At 38.6% G+C, this 24,953-nt stretch overlaps 1 protein-coding gene across 4 annotated transcripts in view; it reads right to left on the minus strand.

Moving 5' to 3' along the window:
- Positions 1-982: 982 nt before the first annotated feature.
- The window catches only part of LOC124717112 (synaptosomal-associated protein 25), a 414,314-nt gene continuing 390,343 nt past the window's right edge, over positions 983-24,953 (minus strand). For all 4 annotated transcript variants that reach the window (XM_047243852.1, XM_047243834.1, XM_047243842.1 and 1 more), the window contains 4 exons: positions 19,562-19,679; positions 16,988-17,116; positions 4,059-4,203; positions 983-3,709 (listed from right to left, as the gene is read on the minus strand). In XM_047243852.1, coding sequence (XP_047099808.1) covers positions 3,647-3,709; positions 4,059-4,203; positions 16,988-17,116; positions 19,562-19,679 — 455 coding nt within the window. In that variant the 3' untranslated portion in view covers positions 983-3,646. The remainder of the gene's footprint in view (positions 3,710-4,058; positions 4,204-16,987; positions 17,117-19,561; positions 19,680-24,953) is intronic.

A 24,953-nucleotide genomic window follows, 5' to 3' on the forward strand; every position in this document is an offset into this window, starting at 1 on the left:
AGTGTGCATAACTACAATACTAGGAGAAAGGATGGTCTTCACTATTCAAGATTAAATCTAACTTTGGCACAGAAAGGGGTGAATTATACTGGCACTAAAGTCTTTGGTCACTTACCAAATAGTATCAAAACTCTGACAGATAACCAACAAGTATTTAAGAAGAAATTAAAAGAATTTCTGAATGACAACTCCTTCTACTCCATAGAGGAATTTTTAGATATAAATTAAGAAAAAAAAATTTAAAAAATAAAAAATAAATAAAAAAATTAAAAAACACAAAAAATAAAAAAGTTGTTATATTAACTTAAGTATGTTGTTAAATTAACATAATTATGTCATGTATTGGAAAATTTGACTCGTTCCACATCATTACGAAATATCGTATTCATGATCCATGGAACTAGTATTAATCTAATCTAATCTAATCTAATCCTGTCTCCCTCACCTTCACACAAACCAAATGGACATCCCAGTAGGCACTCTTAACACATCCTGACAAACAAGAAGACTGCTCCCACCAGCCAGTCGTGGCCATGGCACCCCCAACCCACTACACTACACTACACTACACTGCTAATTGTGCTACACAGTTTAGTTTACCCGAGTACAAGTGTGTTTTTGGTGCAGTTTAATTTCTGGGAAAATTAGCCTTTGAAACATACATCTTCGCTACACAACTCTCAGACTGTTCAGAACAATTATAATAAATGTTTCCATATTTGCAGATGCATAAAACAGTGCTGGCTGTGTGTAGATATTATTGCAAATATCTCATTTTTCTGTGGGGAAATTGGTACTAAGACAGCGCTATTTACATTGGTATCATGAACATTTCAGGCCAATAATATTTTCTGTTTCATACTGCTTGCTTCAGTACGGTGTTTGAATTACTTTTTGTCATAACAGTGGCAATAACTTGGCTTAGGGAACTTGTATGTAATGACTTCACTTGGGATAATTCTGCCAAATATATAAGTAATCATTCTGATATCACATCTGTTTATTGGCAATGGTTAATACAAAGGGTACAATATGGACTATATGAGCTATTACAACATAGAAAACAAATCATTTGTCTGGAATATGCAGCAAGTGATGGCAACCAAGATATTAACTTCAAAAATCATTATATATATATTTAAATTATACAAACATTCCGAATTTAATATGTGAGCATGGAAACCATCTACTATTAAATGTGTATATTGATTACAGAAATGTGTAATTCATGGCACACAAATTCTACTGTAAGAGAAATATTTTTCATTTGAACATACTGTACAGCTGCAAAATATTTAAATATTCTTGAAGTTTTGACACTTGACACAAATTCTAAGTTATCTTAGACAGATGAAAACCTATTACTATTTTTAAATAAATTCAGTGGTAAATTACAGAATACCAGAAAGTGCTCACAGAAACTTTTAGTCAAGCGTGCAAATAAAAAAAGGGGCTATTGTATTAAAAGTTCACTTCATCATAGATAGAATAAATAAAATATTTGTTACAATAAAATATTATAGTGCAATACTTATAAAGTCACACAAAAGAATCTCTGATCACTTTTGGTATTCCCTACTCACACTTGTACTCTCTTGGAAACAGCAGTTTTATCATTTTGTACACTTAGTTATTATTCTTGTTATTTATCATGTGCATTTTCTTATTACTTATGTTTTTTTAAGTACTGAATCAAATGCTATATGTAGCCTACAGCACTCCAAAAAATTTCTTAAGTACTGATGTTGAAATGTGATGCCAATGTAAAGACCCAACTGCAGTTTACTATTAATTTGCACTATGCTGCTTACAACGTTATTTAACAATATTCTGCTATACTGTATATGATGGTATTATATGTATGAGCAAAAGTTCAAGCTGTTGGAAAACTAACAATACCATGAAATCTTCTGAAAAAATAATGACACACTAAGATTCAACAGTTATGGATGACATACAAGAGGAAATTGTAGCAAAAAATTAAGTATTACACCACCATAAGCCAAATACGCAGTCATTAGGCCACAGCATACACAAAAATCTCATTGCCCACTTTCCATTCATTCATTCACAATAACTTCAACACCCTCACACGAAAATAGATAACTATATATTTGCCATTCCTTCCATTAGATGATAATTCTTAATAATTTATTAAGTACAGCAAACAATAAAGCCATTTGCCAATTTAACGTGACCCAATAAATGCTAAGAGAAAAAATATCAAATTATTCTGAACCCAAAAGGGTCTGCTACTATAACAGAAGTGTTGTAAGCTATGTCCATTATTCAGAAGCAGAACTCAATGAGCATTATTGGTAACAGACATAACACAGTACAGAACTGGCAGCTCTGAACGGTGTACCCTCATTTTCATTTTACAATGGGATTTTAAACTGAAGTTATATAATTATGTCTCATGAAACAAATGTCTGTAACAGTGATTTATAAAAAAATACTTTTAAATTCAGTCAATAGTTTTTCCACACTTTGCGCTGTAAAAATTCATCCACATTCCCATGACAATATTTCTAATAACTAATAGTACTATTCATGTAGACAATAACAAACAATATTTCTTCGTTCATGTAATACTTTCCTAAAGAATGTGCATGTTAAACATTTTGATTGCACTTTAAACATACTGTAAACATTCTACACATATTTACACTGCAAGAGAAGTAGATGCTTTTGAAGCACTTAGAACAATTCAAAAATGAGTTATACAACTTTATAATATTTACAAAATATATACATTAAACACGTATCACATCAGTAAAGTTACCCGCCGACTAATTGTTCAATAATTCAATGCTTTAAATGGTCCAAACAAGTGGCAATTAAGTAAATTAGTACAGTAGCTTCCAATCTACTTTGTACAAATGTAACATCAGTAGATAAAATTGTTATGTGAACATTGGAATTTGCTAAGCTGTACTAACAACTGGTGAAATAATTAAATAATTTACAAAACTAGTATATCTATTTTCAGAGTACATATTAAATAGTTTAACTTGGGGGTAAACATAACTCATTGTGGAGGAGAAAGAACACCAAATTTAGACTTTCACCACCATAGTGTAAAATTCAGCATGTCAATATCTATATGTTTTAGTTTAAATATCAATAATAATTATGCTGTGTAGCAAGTATTTTTAATGCATGCTGTAGTAACTTGCTGTGGCTAGCAGTTTATATCCATAGCCAAATACTGCAGAAAAGTTTGCTATCCCTCTCGTGAAGAAATGGTTGATGCAGTAGTAAGTGACACATGGTAGTGAAAGGAAACAATGTAATTTAAAGACTGGTGTTCTAGCTCCTGCTACTTTTAGACTCCAATTAGACTCTACACTTTATAGAATTATTAGTAGTTAAAATAACCATACCTTTTATTCTGAACATACTTCAGGACAAGATAAAAACTTTACTCATTTAATAAAAGAGAAGCTGGGCATGCTTATTTTCTGTAAACAATTTGGTCTTTCACTGCTCATATGAGCAAAATTTATTATAATACTAGCTCTGTATAAACTGACTTAAATGAGCTGAAAAGAAAGGTCAAGGAACCTTCTCAACGTAATTAAGTACATGACTAACATAACAACACATTAGGAAAAAGACAAGAGTATTAATCTTCCACTAAAGTTTACTTCAGAAGATCGTGGGCTCGCTGGTTGGCCACCGCTATCCTTGTTTCATTCGACTCTCCCTGTAATAGAACAGAATGGCTCTATCTAAGACTGATGCTTTTCTGGAATATATATATTACAAAAGATCAAAATTCTCTCTCTCTCTCTCTCTCTCTCTCTCTCTCTCTCTCTCTCTCTCTCTCTCTCTCTGTGTGTGTGTGTGTGTGTGTGTGTGTGTGTGTGTGTGTGTGTGTGGTTATACATGCCGAAACTTCTACTGCAGCAATAATAATTTACGCAAATTTTTATGGGAAAAAAAAAAATCAAGCTCGCAGAATACACAGGACTCTAGTAGTTATAAAAACACTGTAATTAGAATAATTTATAACTCTTCGTAACAAATGTACAACAAGAGAGATGATACATTACCTTCCTGTTAATTCTGTCTATCTGTCGGTTCTGGTTCTCCAGCTCAGAACCCATGTCCAATGCCATATTGCGTAGATTTCCAATCATAGTGTTGACTTGGCCCATATTTTCTTCCATTTCATCTTCTCGGGCATCATTTGTGATCCTGTTCAAAAGTAAAATTGTGGTTGAAATGTATCAGGATTTCCTCACATTCACAAATAATATTTATTTTTATTTGTTATTGCACTTGAAATACAAGCAAAACAGTACCTGCAGTAGAATCAATACTTTATCTGATTCTGACTAACGTATTTCCTGTAAGAACATGTTAAAAGATGCAGCAATTCATTTCAAAGTGAATGCATTTTTATTACAACTTGGCATCAATTACACTTTTAAATGATATTATTCCAATTTATTACATTCTATAAATCATCATCCTACAGTGTACAATTGCTTTACCAGTCAAAGAAATGTATACAATCTAATATGGGTGTTTTACTTTAATTAATGCAAGAGAAAGAGCATCACAAAAATTATTTCCAACAAGTTATAGGAATTCTAATTTAGTAAGTGTCAGAAAAAGTACTTTGGGTTGGTATAAGATTCCCAAAGTCTCCCAAATGAGCAATAAACATAAGAGCTTTACATTTAAACAAATAACTGCAAGGTTTGATTAATATAGCCAATTTTCCCTCTTTTTACAGTAAGAATTTTAAACTATGATCACAAGCTAATATACTAAAAATATTCCATATCTGCCCAAAAGTTCCCCACTCAATGGTCCACAGTAACATGCTATTTTTAGACTGGAAGGCACCTCCAACACAGCTCCTCCATCTACATCTACCTCTACATCCATACTCTGCAAGCCACCTGACGGTGTGTGGCGGAAGGTACCTTAAGTACCTCTAACCGTTCTCCCTTCTATTCCAGGCTCGTACTGTTCATGGAAAGAAAGGACTGTCGGTATGCCTCTGTGTGAGTTCTAATCTCTCTGATTTTATCCTCATGGTCTCTTCGCAAGATATACGTAGGAGGGAGCCATATACTGCTTGACTCCTCGGTGAAGGTATGTTCTCGAAACTTCAACAAAAGCCCGTACCGAGCTACTGAGTGTCTCTCCTGCAGTTTCTTCCACCGGAGTTTATCTATCATCTCCGTAACGCTTTCACGATTACTAAATGATCCTCTAACGAAGCGCACTGCACTCTGCTGGATCTTCTATATCTCTTTTATCAACCCTATCTGGTAAGGATCCCACACCGGTGAGCAGTATTCAAGCAGTTGGCGAGCAAGTGTACTGTAACCTAATTCCTTTGTTTTCGGACAGCACTTCCTTAGGATTCTTCCAATGAATCTCAGTCTGGCATCTGCTTTACCGACAATTAATTTTATATGGTCATTCCATTTTAAATCACTCCTAATGCCTACTCCTAGATAATTTATGGAATTAACTGCTTCCAGATGCTGACCTGCTATATTGTAGCTAAATGATAAAGGATCTTTCTTTCTATGTATTTGCAGCACATTACACTTATCTACATTGAGATTATATTGCCATTCCCTGCACCATGTGTAAATTCATTGCAGATCGTCCTGCATTTCAGTACAATTTTCCATTGTTACAACCTCTCGATATACTACAGCATCATCCGCAAAAAGCCTCGGTGAACTTCCGATGTTATCCACAAGGTCATTTATACATATTGTCAATAGCAACGGTCCTACGACACTCCCCTGCGGCACACCTGAAGTCACTCTTACTTCATAAGACTTCTCTCCATTGAGAATGACATGCTGCGTTCTTTTATCTAGGAACTCTTCAATCCAATCACACAATTGGTCTGATAGTCCATATGCTCTTACTTTGTTCATTAAATGACTGTGGGGGACTGTATCAAACACCTTGCGGAAGTCAAGAAACACGGCACCTACTTGGGAACCCGAGTCTTGTGGACGAATAGCGCGAGCTGGGTTTCACACGATCATCATCTTCGAAAACCATGATTATTCCTACAGAGTATATTTCTAGTCTCCAGAAAAGTCATTATACTCTAACATAATACATGTTCCAAAATTCTACAACTGATCGACATTAGAGATATAGGTCTATAGTTCTGCACATCTGTTCGACGTCCCTTCTTGAAAACGGGGATGACCTGTGCCCTCTTCCAATCTTTTTGGAATGCTATGCTCCTCTAGAGACCTACAGTACACTGCTGCAATAAGGGGGGAGGGGGGGGGGGCGCAAGTTCTTTCGCAGCCGGCTGCGGTGGTCTAGCGGTTCTAGGCGCTCAGTCCGGAACCGCGCGACTGCTACGGTCGCAGGTTCGAATCCTGCCTCGGGCATGGATGTGTGTGATGTCCTTAGGTTAGTTAGGTTTAACTAGTTCTAAGTTCTAGGGGGCTGATGACCACAGATGTTAAGTCCCATAGTGCTCAGAGCCATTATAAGTTCTTTCGTGTACTCTTCACGATTCATGTCATATAGAAACTCTCACTGTTTTTACCTAAAGACAAGAGTGTTTGCTCATTTGGCATATGTTCATTTCTTGTTGTCTCATGGAAATATATTTTGGGGCAGTGCACCTATAGAATGTATATTCAATAGAAGTGAGTAGTAAGAATATTGTGTGAAGTAGACAACCAGGCATTTGCAGAAACCTTTTTAAGGATCTGAGGATTGGTACACTCATTTCCTAATATGTTTGCCCTTAATGATTTTCATTGCCGATGATAAAAATCGGCTCAAACTGTGGTGTGATTTACACAGTCAAAATACAAGACATGAAAGTAATATGTAAGACAGCAACAGGCCAATGCTGCACTGCTTTTGTGCATCAGACAGAAAAAATTGATGTTTATGTCATGCTTATAGATGTGCAAAATAGTTCTGACAACAAGCAGGGTTGAAAGGCAGTTGTAGCATCCAAACAGCTATCAATGTGCTAATGAAAATTTAAATATGTATTATGCCAAATAAAGATGTGAACAAGTTCAAAAAGTACATTAGGAAAAGTGAAAACATATAAAAAGGGGCTGTTTGCTGTATTTTTCTTTAAGTAATATAATCCACAGCCATGGGGCCCAGCAACAAGTAAAATCAATAAATTAATATCATCCTTCTATATTAGGAATGGGCTACAAACCACACACACACACAGTATCTGCAGAATCCTAGGGATTTAAATAATCATTGATACAAGGTGCACTAAAACTTTCATGGAATTACAGCTTACTCGAAGGGCAAAATAAAGAAAAAAGTAATGTCTTTAACTGAGAAGCAACTGCTACAAGTGAATTTCTCTTTTCCTCATCAAAAGCTCTATTACTCTCATTTTATGGAAATGGAGAAGATTTGAAATGAAGTGGTTGAAGCTAGAACTGAATAAAAGTATTGCCTCATAAAATACAATTTCAAGTCACTACCTTTTTGTACAGGACACTTAACAAAACAGAAAAATTAGTTTACAGCTTTTCTCAAAATATGAGTATACAATACATTCTACTTAATTTGTCCATGTTATGTATGAGGGTGCACTAAAAAGTAATGCCTCTGAATTTTTTATGTGAATACTCAGAAAGCTTTTTAAATAAAACAAACCTTATCGACATTCTACAACTTTATTCTTCATAACTACATATTTATTTCTCAACCAATGGAAACTCTAGATTTGAATATCAACAATATTAGGAAAAGGATAGTCTGCAACTCACTGTAAAGAGGATATCTCGAGTTGCAGACAGGACAACATGAAGATTGTTACACACACACACACACACACACACACACACACACACACACACACACACAGAGAGAGAGAGAGAGAGAGAGAGAGAGAGAGAGAGAGAGAGAGAGAGAGAGAGAGACTGTTCACACAAACTCACACAATTCAAGCACATATGACTGCCATCTCTGGCAGCTCGGACTGGAGTGGAATTTGGAGTGGAGTGGAGTGGAGTGGAGTGGAGTGGGGTGGAGTGGAGTGGGGTGGAGTGGGGTGGGGTGGGGTGGGGTGGGTTTGAGAAGGGGAGGAGAGAGCAGAGTACAGGGAGAGAAGAGCACCGTCTGGTGGAGTGTGCAGGGACTAGATGGAGGCTTGAGAAGATCATCAGGCACAGTGGATGGGAGGCTGTCGTACAGAGAGGAGGTGTGTGAGGGAAAGGAGAGGAGCATGGAAGGGGAAAGACAGATGGATTGGCAGAGAAGGCCCACAATGAGGGTGGGGGGCACAAATAGGGAGGAGGTCATAGCACAGAGGGGGCAGAAAAAGTTGGGTTGAGGATGTGGCAACAGTAGGTTACTGTAGGGTGAGGCCAGTATAATTTTGGGAGTGGAGAATGCGCTATAAGGATAACTTCCACCTGAACAGTTAAGAAAAGCTGATGGAGGGGAATATCCAGATGGCCTGGGTTGTGAAGCAACTATTGAAATCATGCATGTTATGTCTACCATGCTCTTCACCCCTGTTTGGCAGTGGCCATTCATCCTGTTGGACAGCTGACTGGTAGTCATACCAATGCAAAAAGCTGTGCAATGATTGCAGCGGAACTGGTGTATGACATGGCTGTTTTCACAGGTGGTGCAGCCTCAGATGTGGTAGGATAAGCTCATGACAGGACTGGAATGGTTAGTGCTGGGTAAGTGGATTGCAGATGTCTTGCACCCGAGTTTTCCACAAGATTATCCCTGTGGCAAGGAGGCAGGAGTGGCATAGGAATGGATTAGGATGCTGTGGAGGTTGGGTGTGTGGCAGAACATCACTTTGGGTGAGGTGGACAGAATCCTCAATAGGATGTCCTCATTTCAGGACATAATGATAGGTAATCAAAGTCCTGATGAAGGACACAGTTCAGTTGTTCCAATCCAGGGTGCCATTGGGTGAATAAGTGGGCACTCTAGCAGCTAGTTCTCGGGAGGGGGATTGATTGGATGTGTGAGTGGAAGAGTCACAGGGGACTTGTTTGCAGAGTGTGTCTGGGGAGTAGTATCTGTCTGTGAAGTCATTGGTAAGACTTTCAGCATACTGGGCAAGGGAGTTGTTGTCGCTGCAGATCTGCTGTTCCCAGGTGGCCAATCTGCATAGGACAGATTTTTGATGCTGAAGGGATGGCAGCTGGAAAAATGCAGGTACAGTTGGTGGTTAGTGGGGTTAATATGGACAGAAGTGTAAATGGAGCCATCAGAGAAGAAGAGGTCAACATCCAGGAAAGCGGCCCAGGTGAAGTGGGTGGGAGAGAATTTGTTCAGATTGTGAAGGAATGAGGATAGAATTTATTGGCCGTAAGCCCAGATCATGAAGATATCATCACTGGGACTGAACCAGGCCAGGGAGGCTAGGAAGGTTTCCTCTAGATGGTCCACAACTAGCCTGGCATAGTAGTGTGCCATGCGGGTGCCCATGGCTGTGCTGCAGATTTGTTTTTATACCTTCCCTTCAAAGAAGTAGTTGTGTATTAGGAAAAGTCAGAAAGGTGTATGAGGAATGAGGTAGTGGATTAGGAGTGTGAAGGACATTGGGAAAGGTAGTGTTCAATAGCAGCAAAACCAGGGACATGAGGGATGTTGGTGTATGGGGAAATAGCATCAACAGTGACAAGTAGAATCCATAAGGTAAAGGGATGGGGTTTGTGGAGAGTCTGAAGAAAGTGGTTGGTATCTTCGGTGTGGGAGGCTAGGTTCTGATCAAGTGAATGCAGCTGTCGGTCAACGAAGGCCGAAATTCCTTTAGTGGCGGCACAATAACCAGCTACAATCAGGCATCCAGGATTGTCATGTTGGTGAATTTTGGGGAGCATGTAGAAGGCGGGTGTGCAGGCTATCATAAGAATGAGGAAGGAAATTGATTTAGGGGAGAGTATCTAGCAAGAACCTAAGGATTTATGCAGGGATTGGAGGGTATGCTGGACTTCTGGGATGGGATCACTCTGGCACCCCCTCCATCCAATATTTTCTGCCCTCTGTCCTGTCACCACCTCCCTATTCATATCCCATTGCCCAACTTGTGGATCGCCCTCTGGCAATGCATTTGCCCATCTTCCCTTTTCCCTGCTCCTCCCCTTTACTGATCCCCCTCCCCCCTTTCCTCCCTGCACCACAGCCTTGCAACTGTTGTGCCTGACAGTCTTCTCATGCCTCCATCTGGTCCCTGCATCCTCCACCAGACAATACTCTTCTCTCTCTCTCCAACGACACCCTGCTATCTCTCTCCCTTTGCTGCACCACTCCAGATTGTCACTCAACATGACAGTTGCATTCCAGTCCAAGCTGCCAGAGATGGCTGTCGTGTGTACTTTATGTATGCTTGCTGGTGTGAACAGGTGTGTATTTTCTTTTCTGAAGGAGAAGGTGGCCAGAGCTAAACGTGTTACCATCTCTTTGTTGTGCTTGTCTGCAACTCAACATGTCATGTTTATGATGACTAGGAATGTATCCTTTCCTTAATATTATTTATTTCTCAACGTAGTCACCCTGGTGACAAACACATGACTAAGTGAGATCAGTTTGTTGATACTGTCATGGGAGAATTTTTTACTTTGTTGATAGAGCACCAACCTCACCTCTGCTTGAACTGCTTCATCACTATCAAACTGAAGTCCTCTAAGGTGGTCTTTAAGTTTTGAAAATGGATGGAAATCATATGGGGCTAAGTCTGGACTGTACGGCGAGGGATCAATGACAGTGAACCCAAGGTATCCAACTCTTGCAGATGTCACAGTGATCATGTGTTGCCTGTTGCTGTCATGCTGAAAGAGAGTGCACTCCACGTGTGGACGAAACCTTCAAATTCGTGTTTTCAGTTTTATGGGTGTCTGGCAGTCATTTCTTATGCACTAACATAGTTTCATTACATGCTGCCATGTTACATGCTAAAATTTGGAACATTCTACTGGAAGATGGTTGCTCTTAATGCTGTCTTGATGCAATGTCACCATTCAACTTTGCCAACTGGGTGAGGTGGCACAGTGGTTAGCACACTGGACTCGCATTCGGGAGGACAACGAATCAAACTCGCGTCCAGGCATCCTGATTTAGGTTTTCCATGATTTCCCTAAATCACTTCAGGCAAATGCTAGAATGACTCCTTTGAAAGGGCACAGCCTTCTTCCTTTCCCATTCTTCCCTTCTCCAATGAGATCGATGGCCCTGCTATTTGGTCTCCTCTCCTCAAATCAACCAACCAACTTTGTCATTCAACACTGAATGGTAAGTGGTGGTTTTAGTGTGGTATACTTAGGGTCTTTGTGATGTGACTGAACAAATGACACAAAAACAGCCAGTGTGTGTTTGTGGTGGACTCCGAAAGTTGTGATCCATGATAATATGACTGCTAGCAAGACTTTCTGCTCAGATGTCTTTCAGTGGAACTGTCTGGCCACTATCATTGTTAAAAGATAGGTGAAGCCTTGAGAGACCAGATCAACATGTATATGTGACAAGTGACTGTCAACTTCACAGAAAAGCTTGACAAGCAGTTGTATATTCTCAAATTTTTACCCATTGATAGTGAACATTTTTTTGTCCACAACTTTTGCTGTTGGCATCTCTGCGCCATCGAAATAATGTGGGAATTACAGTGATAAGTGCTTCTTAAAAAAAAAAGGCATACTCTGTGTAATGAATGGTTCATACGGTTTAAAACTGGCTAGACAGAAGTTCAGCATGCCCTTCGACGTCTACTGACAATGCTAATGTCAGGAACATCAAAACAACTCACACACACACACACACACACACACACACACACACACACACACACACACCTGTGTTTAATGTGTAACTACCAGAAGTTTCATTTTTGTACGTCTGTTAGTTATTGTTCAGTGCTGTATTGAGTAGAACATTGTGTCGCACAGTTTGTGAATTTCAGGGTGGCAGAGTTAGAGGAACAACATGTATCCATTAAATTTTTCATGAAACTCAAGAAAACCTTTCAAGAGACACCCCAAGTAATGTGGGAAGTACAGTGATAAGTGCTTTAAAAAAAACGGCATACTCTGTGTAATGAATGGTTCATATGGTTTTAAACTGGCTACACAGAAGTTCAGCATGCCCTTTGACGTCTACTGACAGTGCTAATGTCAGGAACATCAGAACAACTGTGCCTGCAAATCGAAGGCTGATTGTCCAAGAGATCGCAGAAAAATGCAACATTTCAGTTGGATCATGTCATTAAATCCTGAGACAGCATCTTGGAATGCATCATGTTGACACAAAGTTCATCCCATGGCTCATGATCAAGACCAGAAAGACCTTCACCTTGCAATATGTGAAGAGCTTTTGGATTGCACAAATTAGAATGAGATGTTTCTAAGAGAATCATAACTGATGAAGAGACCAGGGTCTTTAGTTATGAAGCTGAGACCAAGATTCAGTCTTCACAATCGGTCAGGAAAGTTTCTCAAAGACCAAAAAAAGCTCGTCAGGTCAGGTCAGGTCAAATATCACAGCCATGCTGATAGTTTTCTTTGACTTTGAAGGATTAGTAAATCATGAATTCATGCCAAAGGGACAAATCACTTAATGATGGTACTATCAGGACATGTTGCAACATCTGCAAGGAAATGTGAGACGGGTACAGCCTGTAGTGTGGCAAGACAATTCATGCCTCCTGCATCACAATAACACACCTGCATATTCTTCCCTGTTAGTGCGTGACTATCGCACTAAAAACTAAATACCTGTGTTGCTCATTCTCTGTACCCTCTAGACCTGGCCCCTGCAGACTTTTTTATTTCCACAGTTGAAAACCTGATTGAAAGAACAAAGATTTGCAGCCATAGATGAGATAAAAGAAAATTCGCAGTCAGCACTTCACGTGATCCAGCAAGGAGTATAGCAAGACTGCTTCTGGAAGTAGAAACTGCATTGGGAGCAGTGTACCAATGTGGAGGAGAGTATTTCATATGAGACCATGCATGATAAGTAAAAGGTAAGCATAAAAAAATCCTGTGGACAAAGTTCCGGAACTTTCTGAACAGACCTTGTATTAATATGAAATGCTGGCTGGTAACAAGTCTCGGCATTTTTGCTGTGGATCAATTAGGAAAATTGAACTGTCAGTAGGTACTTGTACAGATACTGTACTAGTGATTAAATTTTGCAGTCGAGCAATTTTTGTTTTTATTTGACATCAGGCATCAGACCACATTGGTTCAAGTAATTGGTACCATTAATTGGCTGGGAACATCTGCGAGAAGAAACGGCCATGGAAATCTTCGTCAACGGCCTATTTCAAAATTCAGTAGTCTTTCACCATATGTATTTATTACAGAACTGATTGCAGCATAAAGTTGCCATTTCTGAACACTTTTGTGGCCTAATATTGTCACACGGCAGTATGGAAATGTCTGCTCTAGAACTGAGCAAAAATCAAATACGATTGTTGTGATCTGTTATGAACAGGCGGCGAGATGATTCAGTCTCCTCACAACATGTGAGCAGCATACCAGTTTTACATCTGAGCATTCACAGACTGTCAAGTAATAAATTAACATGGCAATGTGCATTTCTTTGAGCTCATTGAATTTATAGTAATATCATTACTTGAAATGTTTCTGTGCACACCACAGTGATTTTTATCTGCTTCACTATCATCTACCAGCTAATAGTTTCTGGATCTGGTTGTCCTTCCGGATAGGAAAGTCTGTCATTCTGAGATGGGATGAAACAGTTTCTGTACTATGTACTAACTGATTGGTCATAATCTACAATTTTTCAGCTACAGAAGCCTTGCTTTAAGTTTCATATCTCAACTAGCTGCTAGTATAGAATGTACATTGGTAGGTAGTCATTGAAGAAATACGGTTTATAAAATATCATCAATTACCTGCATTCTTGCAAAAGCACGCATCTCTCCAGGCAAAGTGGATAGCTTTTTGTCTCTTATTTGTATTTCAGTTAGTAACTTCTTAACTTTTCATGACCACTTCTTCAAATTCTGGGGTATGATGTGTTTTTAAGTTTTATATGGGGAAGCTGATAATGGTTGGGATGTGAAAACCGAAATCAGCTCAGCAACTTTGCCATGAGGAGATCCCAAAATGCAATGATATTTTGTCATCTTGCTGCAAACAGTTGTGATGATAAATTGGGACTCCACTTGCAAAAAGCATCTCTCTACTTTTTTTGCCAGCAAGGTGATATTTTATACTTTCACTGCCACACACAATAGTTCCATGCAGGCATCATTCAATGATGTGTTTGGCATTAAAAAAAATATATCTGCAGTGCCGCAGTAAAATTGAAATAATGATTAGAGTGATTCTTGTGTATTTACCATCACCTCGGGGTCACCAGTTGTACGGTCTAGTAACAGTAATTACTTTTTTCACGCCACACAACAAAAACTACCAAGAATGCACATGTAACAACTTTTTAGTGACAGTTGCAAAGGAAATGTTAATCAGAGACACAAAAGGCTAATTACTCTAATGTGTATCTATAAATTTTACAGAGTTTACATTTCACTGTGTCCCTTACAGCGACATGATCATGTTGAAATTTATGTGCTACAAATAAATCAGGGCTGTATCACGAAATTGGCGGTAAGTTTTTACCTGGCGGTAAGTTTTTACCTGATTGCATTCCTAGGAATTACACATTGCTAGCTTTTAGCAGACCCTGGGTTTTGAGATGGATTTGAAGTTTGTTTCAACTTGGGTGGTTTTAATTTAAATTGTGTAAAATTATTTACAGAAAAATTGAAAAATTGGTAGACGCCGAGCTTGTGAAAGATCAGTTTAGGTTCTGAAGAAATACTTTAACACATGAGGCAGTACTGACCCTACTACTTACTGTAGGAGATACATTGGAGCAAGGCAAACCTGCATTTACAGCATCTGAAATTTACAGAAATCTTTTGACAGTGTGGGCTGGACTACACTCTTTGCAGTTCTGAGGGAAGCAGAGGAAAAAAAATATAGTGACCAAAATATCACCCACAACTTGCACAGAAACCAAACTGCAGTTACAAGAGATGAAGGACATGAAAGGGAAGCACTGGCTGATAAGGAAATGGGACAGGGTTGTAGTCTACACCAAATGTTATTCAACCTACAAGCCATAAAGGAAACAAAGGAGAAATTTAGAAGGGAGTCAAAGTTCAGGTAGAGGAAACAAAAACTTTGTGGCTTGTCAGTGACATTTTAATTCTGTCAGAGATTGCAAAGGTCTTGGAAAAGCAGTTTAAGAGAATACATATTGTGTTGAAAAGAGGTTTAAGTTGAACCTCCCAAAAGTACAAGGATAATGGAATGTGACTGAATTAAATCAAACAATGCTGAGCAAATTACATTAGGAAATGGGACACTAAAGGTAGGGGAGGGGAGGGGAGCATAGGGAGGGGAGCATAGGGAGGGGAGGGGAGCATAGGGAGGGGAGGGGAGGGGAGGGGAGGGGAGCATGGGGAGGGGAGGGAGGGGAGAGAGGGGAGGGGAGGGAGGGGAGAGAGGGGAGGGGAGGGAGGGGAGAGAGGGGAGGGGAGGGAGGGGAGGGAGGGGAGAGAGGGGAGAGAGGGGAGGGGAGGGAGGGGAGGGGAGGGGAGGGAGGGGAGGGGAGGGGAGGGGAGGGGAGGGAAGGGAAGGGAGGGAAGGGAGGGAAGGGAGGGAAGGGAGGGAAGGGAGGGAAGGGAGGGAAGGGAGGGAGGGGAGGGAGGGGATTGTAGATGGGGACCAAAGCTTGAACACAGTGAGCAAGTTCAAATGAATGTAGCTTGCAGCAGTTATGCAGAGATGATGAGGCTACCACAGGATGGATTATCATGGGTTCAAATGAATGTAGCTTGCAGCAGTTATGCAGAGATGATGAGGCTACCACAGGATGGATTATCATGGGGATCTGCATCAAACCAGTCTTTGGACTTAAGACAACAATTTGAAGCCACTTAGATTAAACCAGTTATGTAGTTTTTCTAGGGTATTTTCGATAGTTTGAGGAATTTGATCAGTACAGTTAGTTTTACTGATTACAGATGCATTATCTGCAAATACTGATTGACAGTGAATACTGAGCAGCAGATCATATACACAAAACGAAGATAATGTGACCTAAGAGTCAACCTTGGGGGATTACTACTGAAATGATTTTCCATTCTGACACCTAATTCCCTTTATATGACATTAATACCACTCTGACTTCAAATGGTTAGGTAGGACCTAAACCACCAATAAAATGCCCCTAATTCTGTATTTTTCAAGCTTAGAGTGTGAGAAGTGATGGATCACACTATCAGATCATAAAAAATGCGTGTCACATGTATAGATTTGTCTAGAGAGGAGTTGATTTTATCTAAATTTTCATCGACAGAAGATGTTGAGTTTTTGAAGCCCACAATGATTTCTTGAAATCACATTCCACTTATGTATCTAATTTTTAATGTGTTTCGTGACAACCTTTTCAAACAGAGACTGGATGATGGTTCCCCATACGTTCTTTTGTACCTTTTTGACTTGTGGTTTAATTTGCATGTACTTCAGAGTATCTGGAAAACAGCCCTCGTTGAAGGAAAGATCAACTGTCTTAGGTAATGACTGCGAAGTTATTTTAGAGACTGCTTTTTAACACTTTGGTGTTCCATCGCAGTCTACTGCAGTGTTACTTTTGATATACTTAATTTTGATACAAAATTTATTCGTAATTGTATCTTGTCTTAGTATCACCCCTCCAGCTACATTCATTATCTTTTTTTCGTTACTTACCAACTACTACTGCACATTCATCAGTATTAGCATCCAATTTATATGTAGATGAACAGTCCTCATGTTATTGCCTTCTCCTGACCCTATTTTCCATCTAGAACAAATAACTCCTTAAATGTATCTTGGCCTTGTTGAAAGGATCACTCATTATTTTTCTTGCTAGCTCACTGATTAAGCGAAGTACTAATGCAAATACAAAAGTAATACAACTTAACCAAATCCCAATATATTTCTTCTGTTCTTACTTTGCAATGTAACCTCCTTGTGGACCAAGACCATTTCGGTCATCCATGACCCGCTGTGGCTGGTTGTTGACTACTTTGCCATCATCATTTCCTTTCCAGGTACCTTCATCTTCTTTGAAAGATGCAGACCTACAAAACAGAACAACAAATAGTGATTTACTTAATTAGAACTCTCCTCCAGCAGCCAAAATGCACAAATTTATGGTTTGTTTAAGGTACGCATTGTAACACACTAATATTCTTAAATATTTTGGCTAGAACTGTATTCTGAGTAACCAACAAAATTAAGCAAAGTATGTACACCAAAACTAAATTTTCTCAAAAAAAGATCAAATTTGACAATAACAAACTTCTTACAAGATATGTTTGAAATATTCCACTCAGCTGTCTTTATTTATGATGTTCATATTTATATTATGTTATCAACTATTTAGCTATTTGACTGCATCCTCTGATGTCCATCAGGCTGACCAAATCAGTTGCCCATAGAGTACTTTGAACAACTCAGGTATCATACACATAAAAGCCTCGATCTATTAAATATGGGTGGTTGCAAATCGTGTAAGAGAGATAAATACCTGTACTGAGCTTATATCTTGCTCACAGGAAAAAACATTACATAAAACTGCCAAAACAGAAGGCACACAATGCACAACTGAAACAATCAAACAATATCTTGCACATTAGGGGCTAAACAGTGAGCCTATTGGCTCTAAACAGTTGATACATTCAATATTAGATCGTGGCACAACACAGATGTGGAACTTTCATAACCCTGTAAATGCAGGGAAATAAATTTTTATGTGGTACACATGACCCGATGGTCACAAAAAGGTAATATATGAAACATGCAGTCACAGGTTCATATAGGATAGCAGATTTCATATATTAAATCCTAAATTTTAGAACATGTTCTTTGCTCGAGTATCATGTCGTTTTTGGAAACCCAGAATCTACTATGTAGGAATCAACATGGATTCCGGAAACAGCGATCGTGTGAGACCCAACTCGCTTTATTTGTTCATGAGACCCAGAAAATATTAGATACAGGCTCCCAGGTAGATGCTATTTTTCTTGACTTCCGGAAGGTGTTCGATACAGTTCCGCACTGTCGCCTGATAAACAAAGTAAGAGCCTACGGAATATCAGACCAGCTGTGTGGCTGGATTGAAGAGTTTTTAGCAAACAGAACACAGCATGTTGTTATCAATGGAGAGACGTCTACAGACGTTAAAGTAACCTCTGGCGTGCCACAGGGGAGTGTTATGGGACCATTGCTTTTCACAATATATATAAATGACCTAGTAGATAGTGTCGGAAGTCCCATGCGGCTTTTCGCGGATGATGCTGTAGTATACAGAGAAGTTGCAGCATTAGAAAATTGTAGCGAAATGCAGGAAGATCTGCAGCGGATAGGCACTTGGTGCAGGGAGTGGCAACTGACCCTTAACATAGACAAATGTAATGTATTGTGAATACATAGAAAGAAGGATTCTTTATTGTATGATTATATGATAGCGGAACAAACATTGGTAGCAGTTACTTCCGTAAAATATCTGGGAGTATGCGTGCGGAACGATTTGAAGTGGAATGATCATATAAAATTAATTGTTGGTAAGGCGGGTACCAGGTTGAGATTCATTGGGAGAGTCCGTAGAAAATGTAGTCCATTAACAAGGGAGGTGGCTTACAAAACACTCGTTCGACCTATAGTTGAGTATTGCTCATCGGTGTGGGATCCGTACCAGATCGGTCTGACGGAGGAGATAGAGAAGATCCAAAGAAGAGCGGCACATTTCGTCACAGGGTTATTTGGTAACCGTGATAGCGCTACGGAGATGTTTATGAACTCAAGTGGCAGACTCTGCAAGAGAGGCGCTCTGCATCGCGGTGTAGCTTGCTCGCCAGGTTTCGAGAGGGTGCGTTTCTGGATGAGGTATCGAATATATTGCTTCCCCCTACTTATACCTCCCGAGGAGATCACGAATGTAAAATTAGAGAGATTAGAGCGCGCACGGAGGCTTTCAGACAGTTGTTCTTTCCGCGAACCATACGCGACTGGAACAGGAAAGGGAGGTAATGACAGTGGCACGTAAAGTGCCCTCCGCCACACACCGTTGGGTGGCTTGCGGAGTATAAATGTAGATGTAGATGTAGATGTAAGTTCTTATATCTTCAGTTGGTTTGTACAATGCATCCTCTATGTCTGCACTAGTTGTGTTGTTCTAGAAACTTTTTGGCTGATTGGTTTGGACAGACATATAGAAATTTGTGGATGGAATTTTATAGCTCTGAAGTCTATAACGTACTACAAATATTATTAACCTAATAATGACACCCAAGCAGAATATTTCAAGTCTATATCATTACTACATACAGCTGAATGCTCTAGCAGATCATCTGGAAAGATGGAAGAAAGATTTTGCTTCATTAACATTGGACTGCAGAATCTAACAGTGCTATTCTTTATTTCTTAAAAAATAATTACATGTTCCAGGCTATACTTACAGCTAAAATATTGAATGTTTGTATAAGAAAAATTTCACTTTTGGTTTCACATTTACTATTACTTACTTATTGCATGGTAACACACAAAGACCACAACATTTTTCCATGCCTGTGAGATTCTTTTCTGCTTCTCGCATATCAGCATTGATCTGGTCCATCCCCTCCTCAATGCGGTCCAGTTGCTCTGTAGCAAATTTTATGGCCATTAATTTAAACAGGTTTGAAATTAACATGGGAATAAATTTTATTCAGTGGCATAACTGACTTCATAATGTTTCTTTACTTTATGTATTGCTTATTTATTCTATTTCCTAAATAGCAAACCATTCCAGTATCTTAGATGATAGCCACAATGGGTCTACAGCACTTTTAATGAATAGTTAATAATTAGTATAAAATGCACCAGTGGCTACGAGGGTGATGGTGTAGGCCTACTTTTTACAGAGGCTTTAATTCCTTATTTGAACATTTTAGAGTTATGATAAAATAAGGCCAAAAGCTTATCATCTACACATCAAAGCTATTTAGTAGTTTATGAAGATTGCACTGCCATGATACCCAACTTATATTAGAGAGTGTTCTTTAGTATACAGGGGTGGACAAAAATATGGAACCGCAAATACACAACACATTACCATGTCAAACACGGTGTAGAAAACCTAATGGCATTCAAAATAGCTTCCAGTCACCTCAGAATGGATAAGTACAGGTCCTGAATGGTTTTCAAGGCACTGCTATACTATTGTTACTGCAAACTAGAGGCAAGTTCAGGTAATGATTGAGTAGTAGAGCGATCACACACCCTTCTTTCCAAAGCAGACCACAAAGGTGCAATAATATTGAAGTATGGAGACTATGGTGGCCAGGGAGGATGTGGCAATTAATCCTTGCACCCAAAAAACCATTCCTGGATGATATGAGCTGAATGAACTAGGTCCCTGCCCTCTCTGAACATAGCACCACCATTGGGGAACAAACACTGTATCACGGGATGGACCTAATAAGACAAGTGGTCACATAATCCTTGTCAGTAACATAGCTTGCAGAGTGCCATGAGGCCCATATAATACCATGATATGGCTGCCCAAATCACCATCAAACCGCCACCATGTTTTACTTCGGGGAAAAACTCTGCCAGAAGTAGGAAACAGTGTGGAACTCAACCAAATGATTTTTATCCATTGTTGTGAAATTAAGGTTTAATGGCTTTAACATCATACTTTCCTGTTACGAGCATGTGCACCACTGATGTGTGGTTTTGAAATTGCAACTCGCCCTGAAATTGCCAGCTTATGGAATTCCCTTTGTGTTGTTTTGGTGCTGACAGGGTTCATAAGTGCGATATTCCATTTTTGCAGTAATTTTGCACTGCTGTCCTCTTATTTTTTTGTAACGGTCCTCTTCAATAGCTGTTTGTCACTATCTCTCAACACACACACTTTCACCCATATTGTATGAGCTGATTTTTTCCACTTTCCCTACATGTGGTATAAATCTTCAATATGATGCCTCTTCAAGCACACAATGCTTTGGCTACCTTTAGTCACATTGAAAATCTCTTAGCACTGACATAATGCACTCCCAACTTCATGGAACACTGTTTTGATTATGACAGACACTTGCAATGTATTGAGGACATCACACAGCTGCAGTTCATGGGGAGAACAGGACACACTGCATGCTTGACTAGCATCTACATATATATTTAAGCATTTCTTGCGATGTTTCCATATTTTTGCCCAACCCCTGCAATTTCAGCAGCCAGTAATTAATAGGCCATTAGTTTTACCTCTTATATTTTAACTACTTATGCAGAACTTGTGTGACACAACCACAAACAACATGTAACATTTCTGTAGTCTCCAAGTCAATTAATAGGTGTGTACAAGTGAAACAAATGATGGTCAGGTACAAATGTCTACATGAATTCACACATCAGGTCCATCTCACTCAAAGAAGAGCTTGCAGGAGGCAAAACATTCTTATGATGGATATGAAAGTATTGAAGATAATCACAGAAGTTGTGTATAAATTTCATGCAATTTCTATAGACAATTTTGTCATGAAATATCTGAGCCAAGTTTGTGGAGAATACCACATCATCAGCTGTCCAGTATGTCTGATGTGCACTCTTTGTACATTGCCAATATTGCATAAAATAGCAAATTATTTTACTGTGAAATGCACTTGCATTTGAATCACAAGGTCATCTATACTTTCGCATTTAACCTGGCCAATGTAACAGCCACAGTGTGGTCACCTTTCACCCCAATAGGATTCTCCCTCTTTCCCCATATTATGAGTTTATACTGTTCATGGAGCTTGTATGTCTCTGTACTGACATTATATTGCTTTAAATATAACAACCCAAGTTACCATGGATTGTTATTTCCATCACCACAACTCCTGTATTACTTTATCACGTTCCTTGCGAAAGTAATTTCCACCTCTTTTGTCACTGGGTATGCTGTTTCTCACAGGGGCTTGAAAAATAAATTTTGTTTTTAAAATTTCTAACCACTGTTTTTGCTTTCTTCAATGGAAGTAATTTTCATGTTTTTCTGGGTGCTGTGTATATTTATTACTATTAACCAAAGTTTACCAACTCTGACTACAGATACTTCAGAAATTTTCTTCATTCCTTTTCATCTCACACTTGATTGTATCTGTTACGGTCTTCTTTCCACAGTTCTAGAAGAATATCTGTTCTGAACTCGTTCTGGTGTTTGTATTATTGTGTAGAACAGAATTCAGTGTTTTTAGTTGCTATTGGAGGAAGCCTGCTTACGAATCAGAATATGTCCTCAATATGTGCTACTCTGCAATTGTCCCTTCTATTAACATGCGATAGACAACCATTCACACCCACTTTATGATTCTAATAAATTCGCGCCTATTGCATTTGATTCTTACTCGAACTGGGGGACAACATTTTGTTTTTCGTACATGAAGATTGGTGAACAGTATTACTTGGCAATATTAATGTGTGTGTATGAGTGAGGAAGTTTGATGCTTTTGGTCTCCTATCAAATGGTCTTGTTATTGCTCTGGACTGGTTTGAGCTAGTTTTCTACACAAAGTTTTGGAAATTGATCCTCCTTCACTGATCATCTATTCTAGTGTTTACAATTGTTTATGTAATTTTATTGAGTTTTTTAAATGTGATGTACCAATCCTACCATTTTCTTGTTGTGCGTTTTCTGTTTCTGACTACATTACATTGGCAGCATATTAGGCATATGAAGTAATTAATCAACAAAGTGAAACTTAATTTTTACACCAATCTACAGTTGAATAGTAAAAATAATGGCATGTCAAAACAAAAAAGCATAATGAAAACCAAAGAAATCAATGTATGAGTGAAATGTGGTTAACAGTGTAATGAACTTTTAGGAGTAAAGATAATGCGTTATTTTCTTATAAAAAGAAAGTTGCACACCAAAAATACCATACAAAATTAAATGCCAGTAATGAAAATAATACATTTCATTTACAAGTGTGTGTGTGTGTGTGTGTGTGTGTGTGTGTGTGTGTGTGTGTGTGTGTGCAGGGACAGCCCAACATGCAGTAACAAAAATGAAAACACATTTACCAGATTTCCTTCACATACTGATGTGTGTATGAACAGTATCAAATAGACGAGAGAGAGAGAGAGAGAGAGAGCGCAATCTGTCTGTGTAGGGTACTCATGAGCTGTTTATTACAGATATTAAAGTGTAATATTGTGAGGGAGATACAGCTATGCCTTAACCTGTTAACAATATAATCTAGAAAGAAATACCAAATGACATGACGAAATTTAACAACCAAAACATGATAATTTTTCAAATCCCAAATGATCTAAGTAAAATATATTGAGAAAATGAAACGGCAGATTGTCACAGTTAAGCTAGATATTAGTTTGCACTGTTGGTTATTTCTGCCATACACTATATTCTTTGTGTATGGACACAAAATGTGAAGGATCCCCCATCTTTGAATAACAAAACTGAAGAAATATCTGAAGCAGTGATGACAGAGATAGGAAAAAAAGAAGGGTTCATGAACAGAAAATTAACAAGCAAAATGATGAAGCTTGGAGGGAAAAATCTATTAAGACACTAGTGACACCCATAAACAAATGTATTTCGGCTGGGAAGACACCTAACATCAGGAAAAATACAGACACGATAGCACTAGTCGAGGTGGTGACAGAAAATTATGAGAATTACCTTCCCCTAAGTCTTCTAGCACATCTTTGCAAGCTTCTGACAAAAATATTAACTAACCAACTGACTGACTGATTCACTGAACAACTGCATTTCCACTGGCAGTTGAACAAGCAGAATTTCATAAAGGTTACGCAACCTCCCCCTTGAAATGACCATAGAATAAAGTGTTTGCATAGATATGAAATTTGTATAAAAATTGGTTCAATGGAAATAAGGATAATCATGAATGCCCTAGGAATGCCATTATCAATCTGAAACAGAATTTGTGAATAGGCAACAGTCAGAATAAGTGAAGACCTATGTACTGACAAGTTCTCAATCAACTAACGAGTTCCTAAAGGGATTACTATATTTCTGAAGTTGCTTACCCTAATAACAGAAAGTGTATTGACGTCATGCTCATAAGTGAAGATTTAACACAATCACTAACTATGATTCAGAAACTAAAAGCTGTCTCTAAGCAGGTGGTTTGGTTATGAATGCAGCTAAATTTGTGTGTCCAGACAACCCATCTGTTAAAACTGACAACGAAGTCCCTGAAGCATCTCTGAACACATCTCATTTTGATACGTGCAACACATCACGGACAAGTACTTGTGATACCAAGAATTGTACAATGTGTTACAGCATGGGCTGTGACAAAGCCAGAGCAGGAGTAGTCACATGTACATCGTAGCTGAGCATAATAGAATAAATGGCACAAAGGAAGCTCACATAGCAGTCAAAAGCTATGTAGTAAGACACTTTTCTCATAAATCTAATAAATGCCAAATCCTCTTCTAACTCACCTAGCCCAGAATGGTAGAAAATATGAAGACTTTTTAACAAACTATTTCTGCAATTTATAGCAAAAATAAATATCACTATGGACATAAAGTTAGCAACAAAACTAACAGTAATTTTGGAACAGTAGCTGATTTGTATGATTTGGCAACGTAATTAGTGCCCCATGCCTTACTGACTGTATCAAAATGATGATGTGAAAGCGATCTTAAGCTCAATTATGAAGTTTATCTACATGCAAACTTTGTACTGATGACTATTCTTTATGCATATTACTAAATATCATATCAGTGTTTTCATGCAGTTTATGAATACATTATGCTGAAGTGGTATAATAATTTTATATCATTTTGATTTAATTTCACTGTGCATAATTAGCAACAGAGTGCTTTTGTTAAAAGCATTTAATTGTTGCACTGACATTGAATTAGCAATACAGACAGTGTCGAGTTAGGTATATTGCA

Source organism: Schistocerca piceifrons, chromosome 1, assembly GCF_021461385.2.
Source record: "Schistocerca piceifrons isolate TAMUIC-IGC-003096 chromosome 1, iqSchPice1.1, whole genome shotgun sequence".
Lineage (NCBI taxonomy): Eukaryota > Metazoa > Arthropoda > Insecta > Orthoptera > Acrididae > Schistocerca > Schistocerca piceifrons.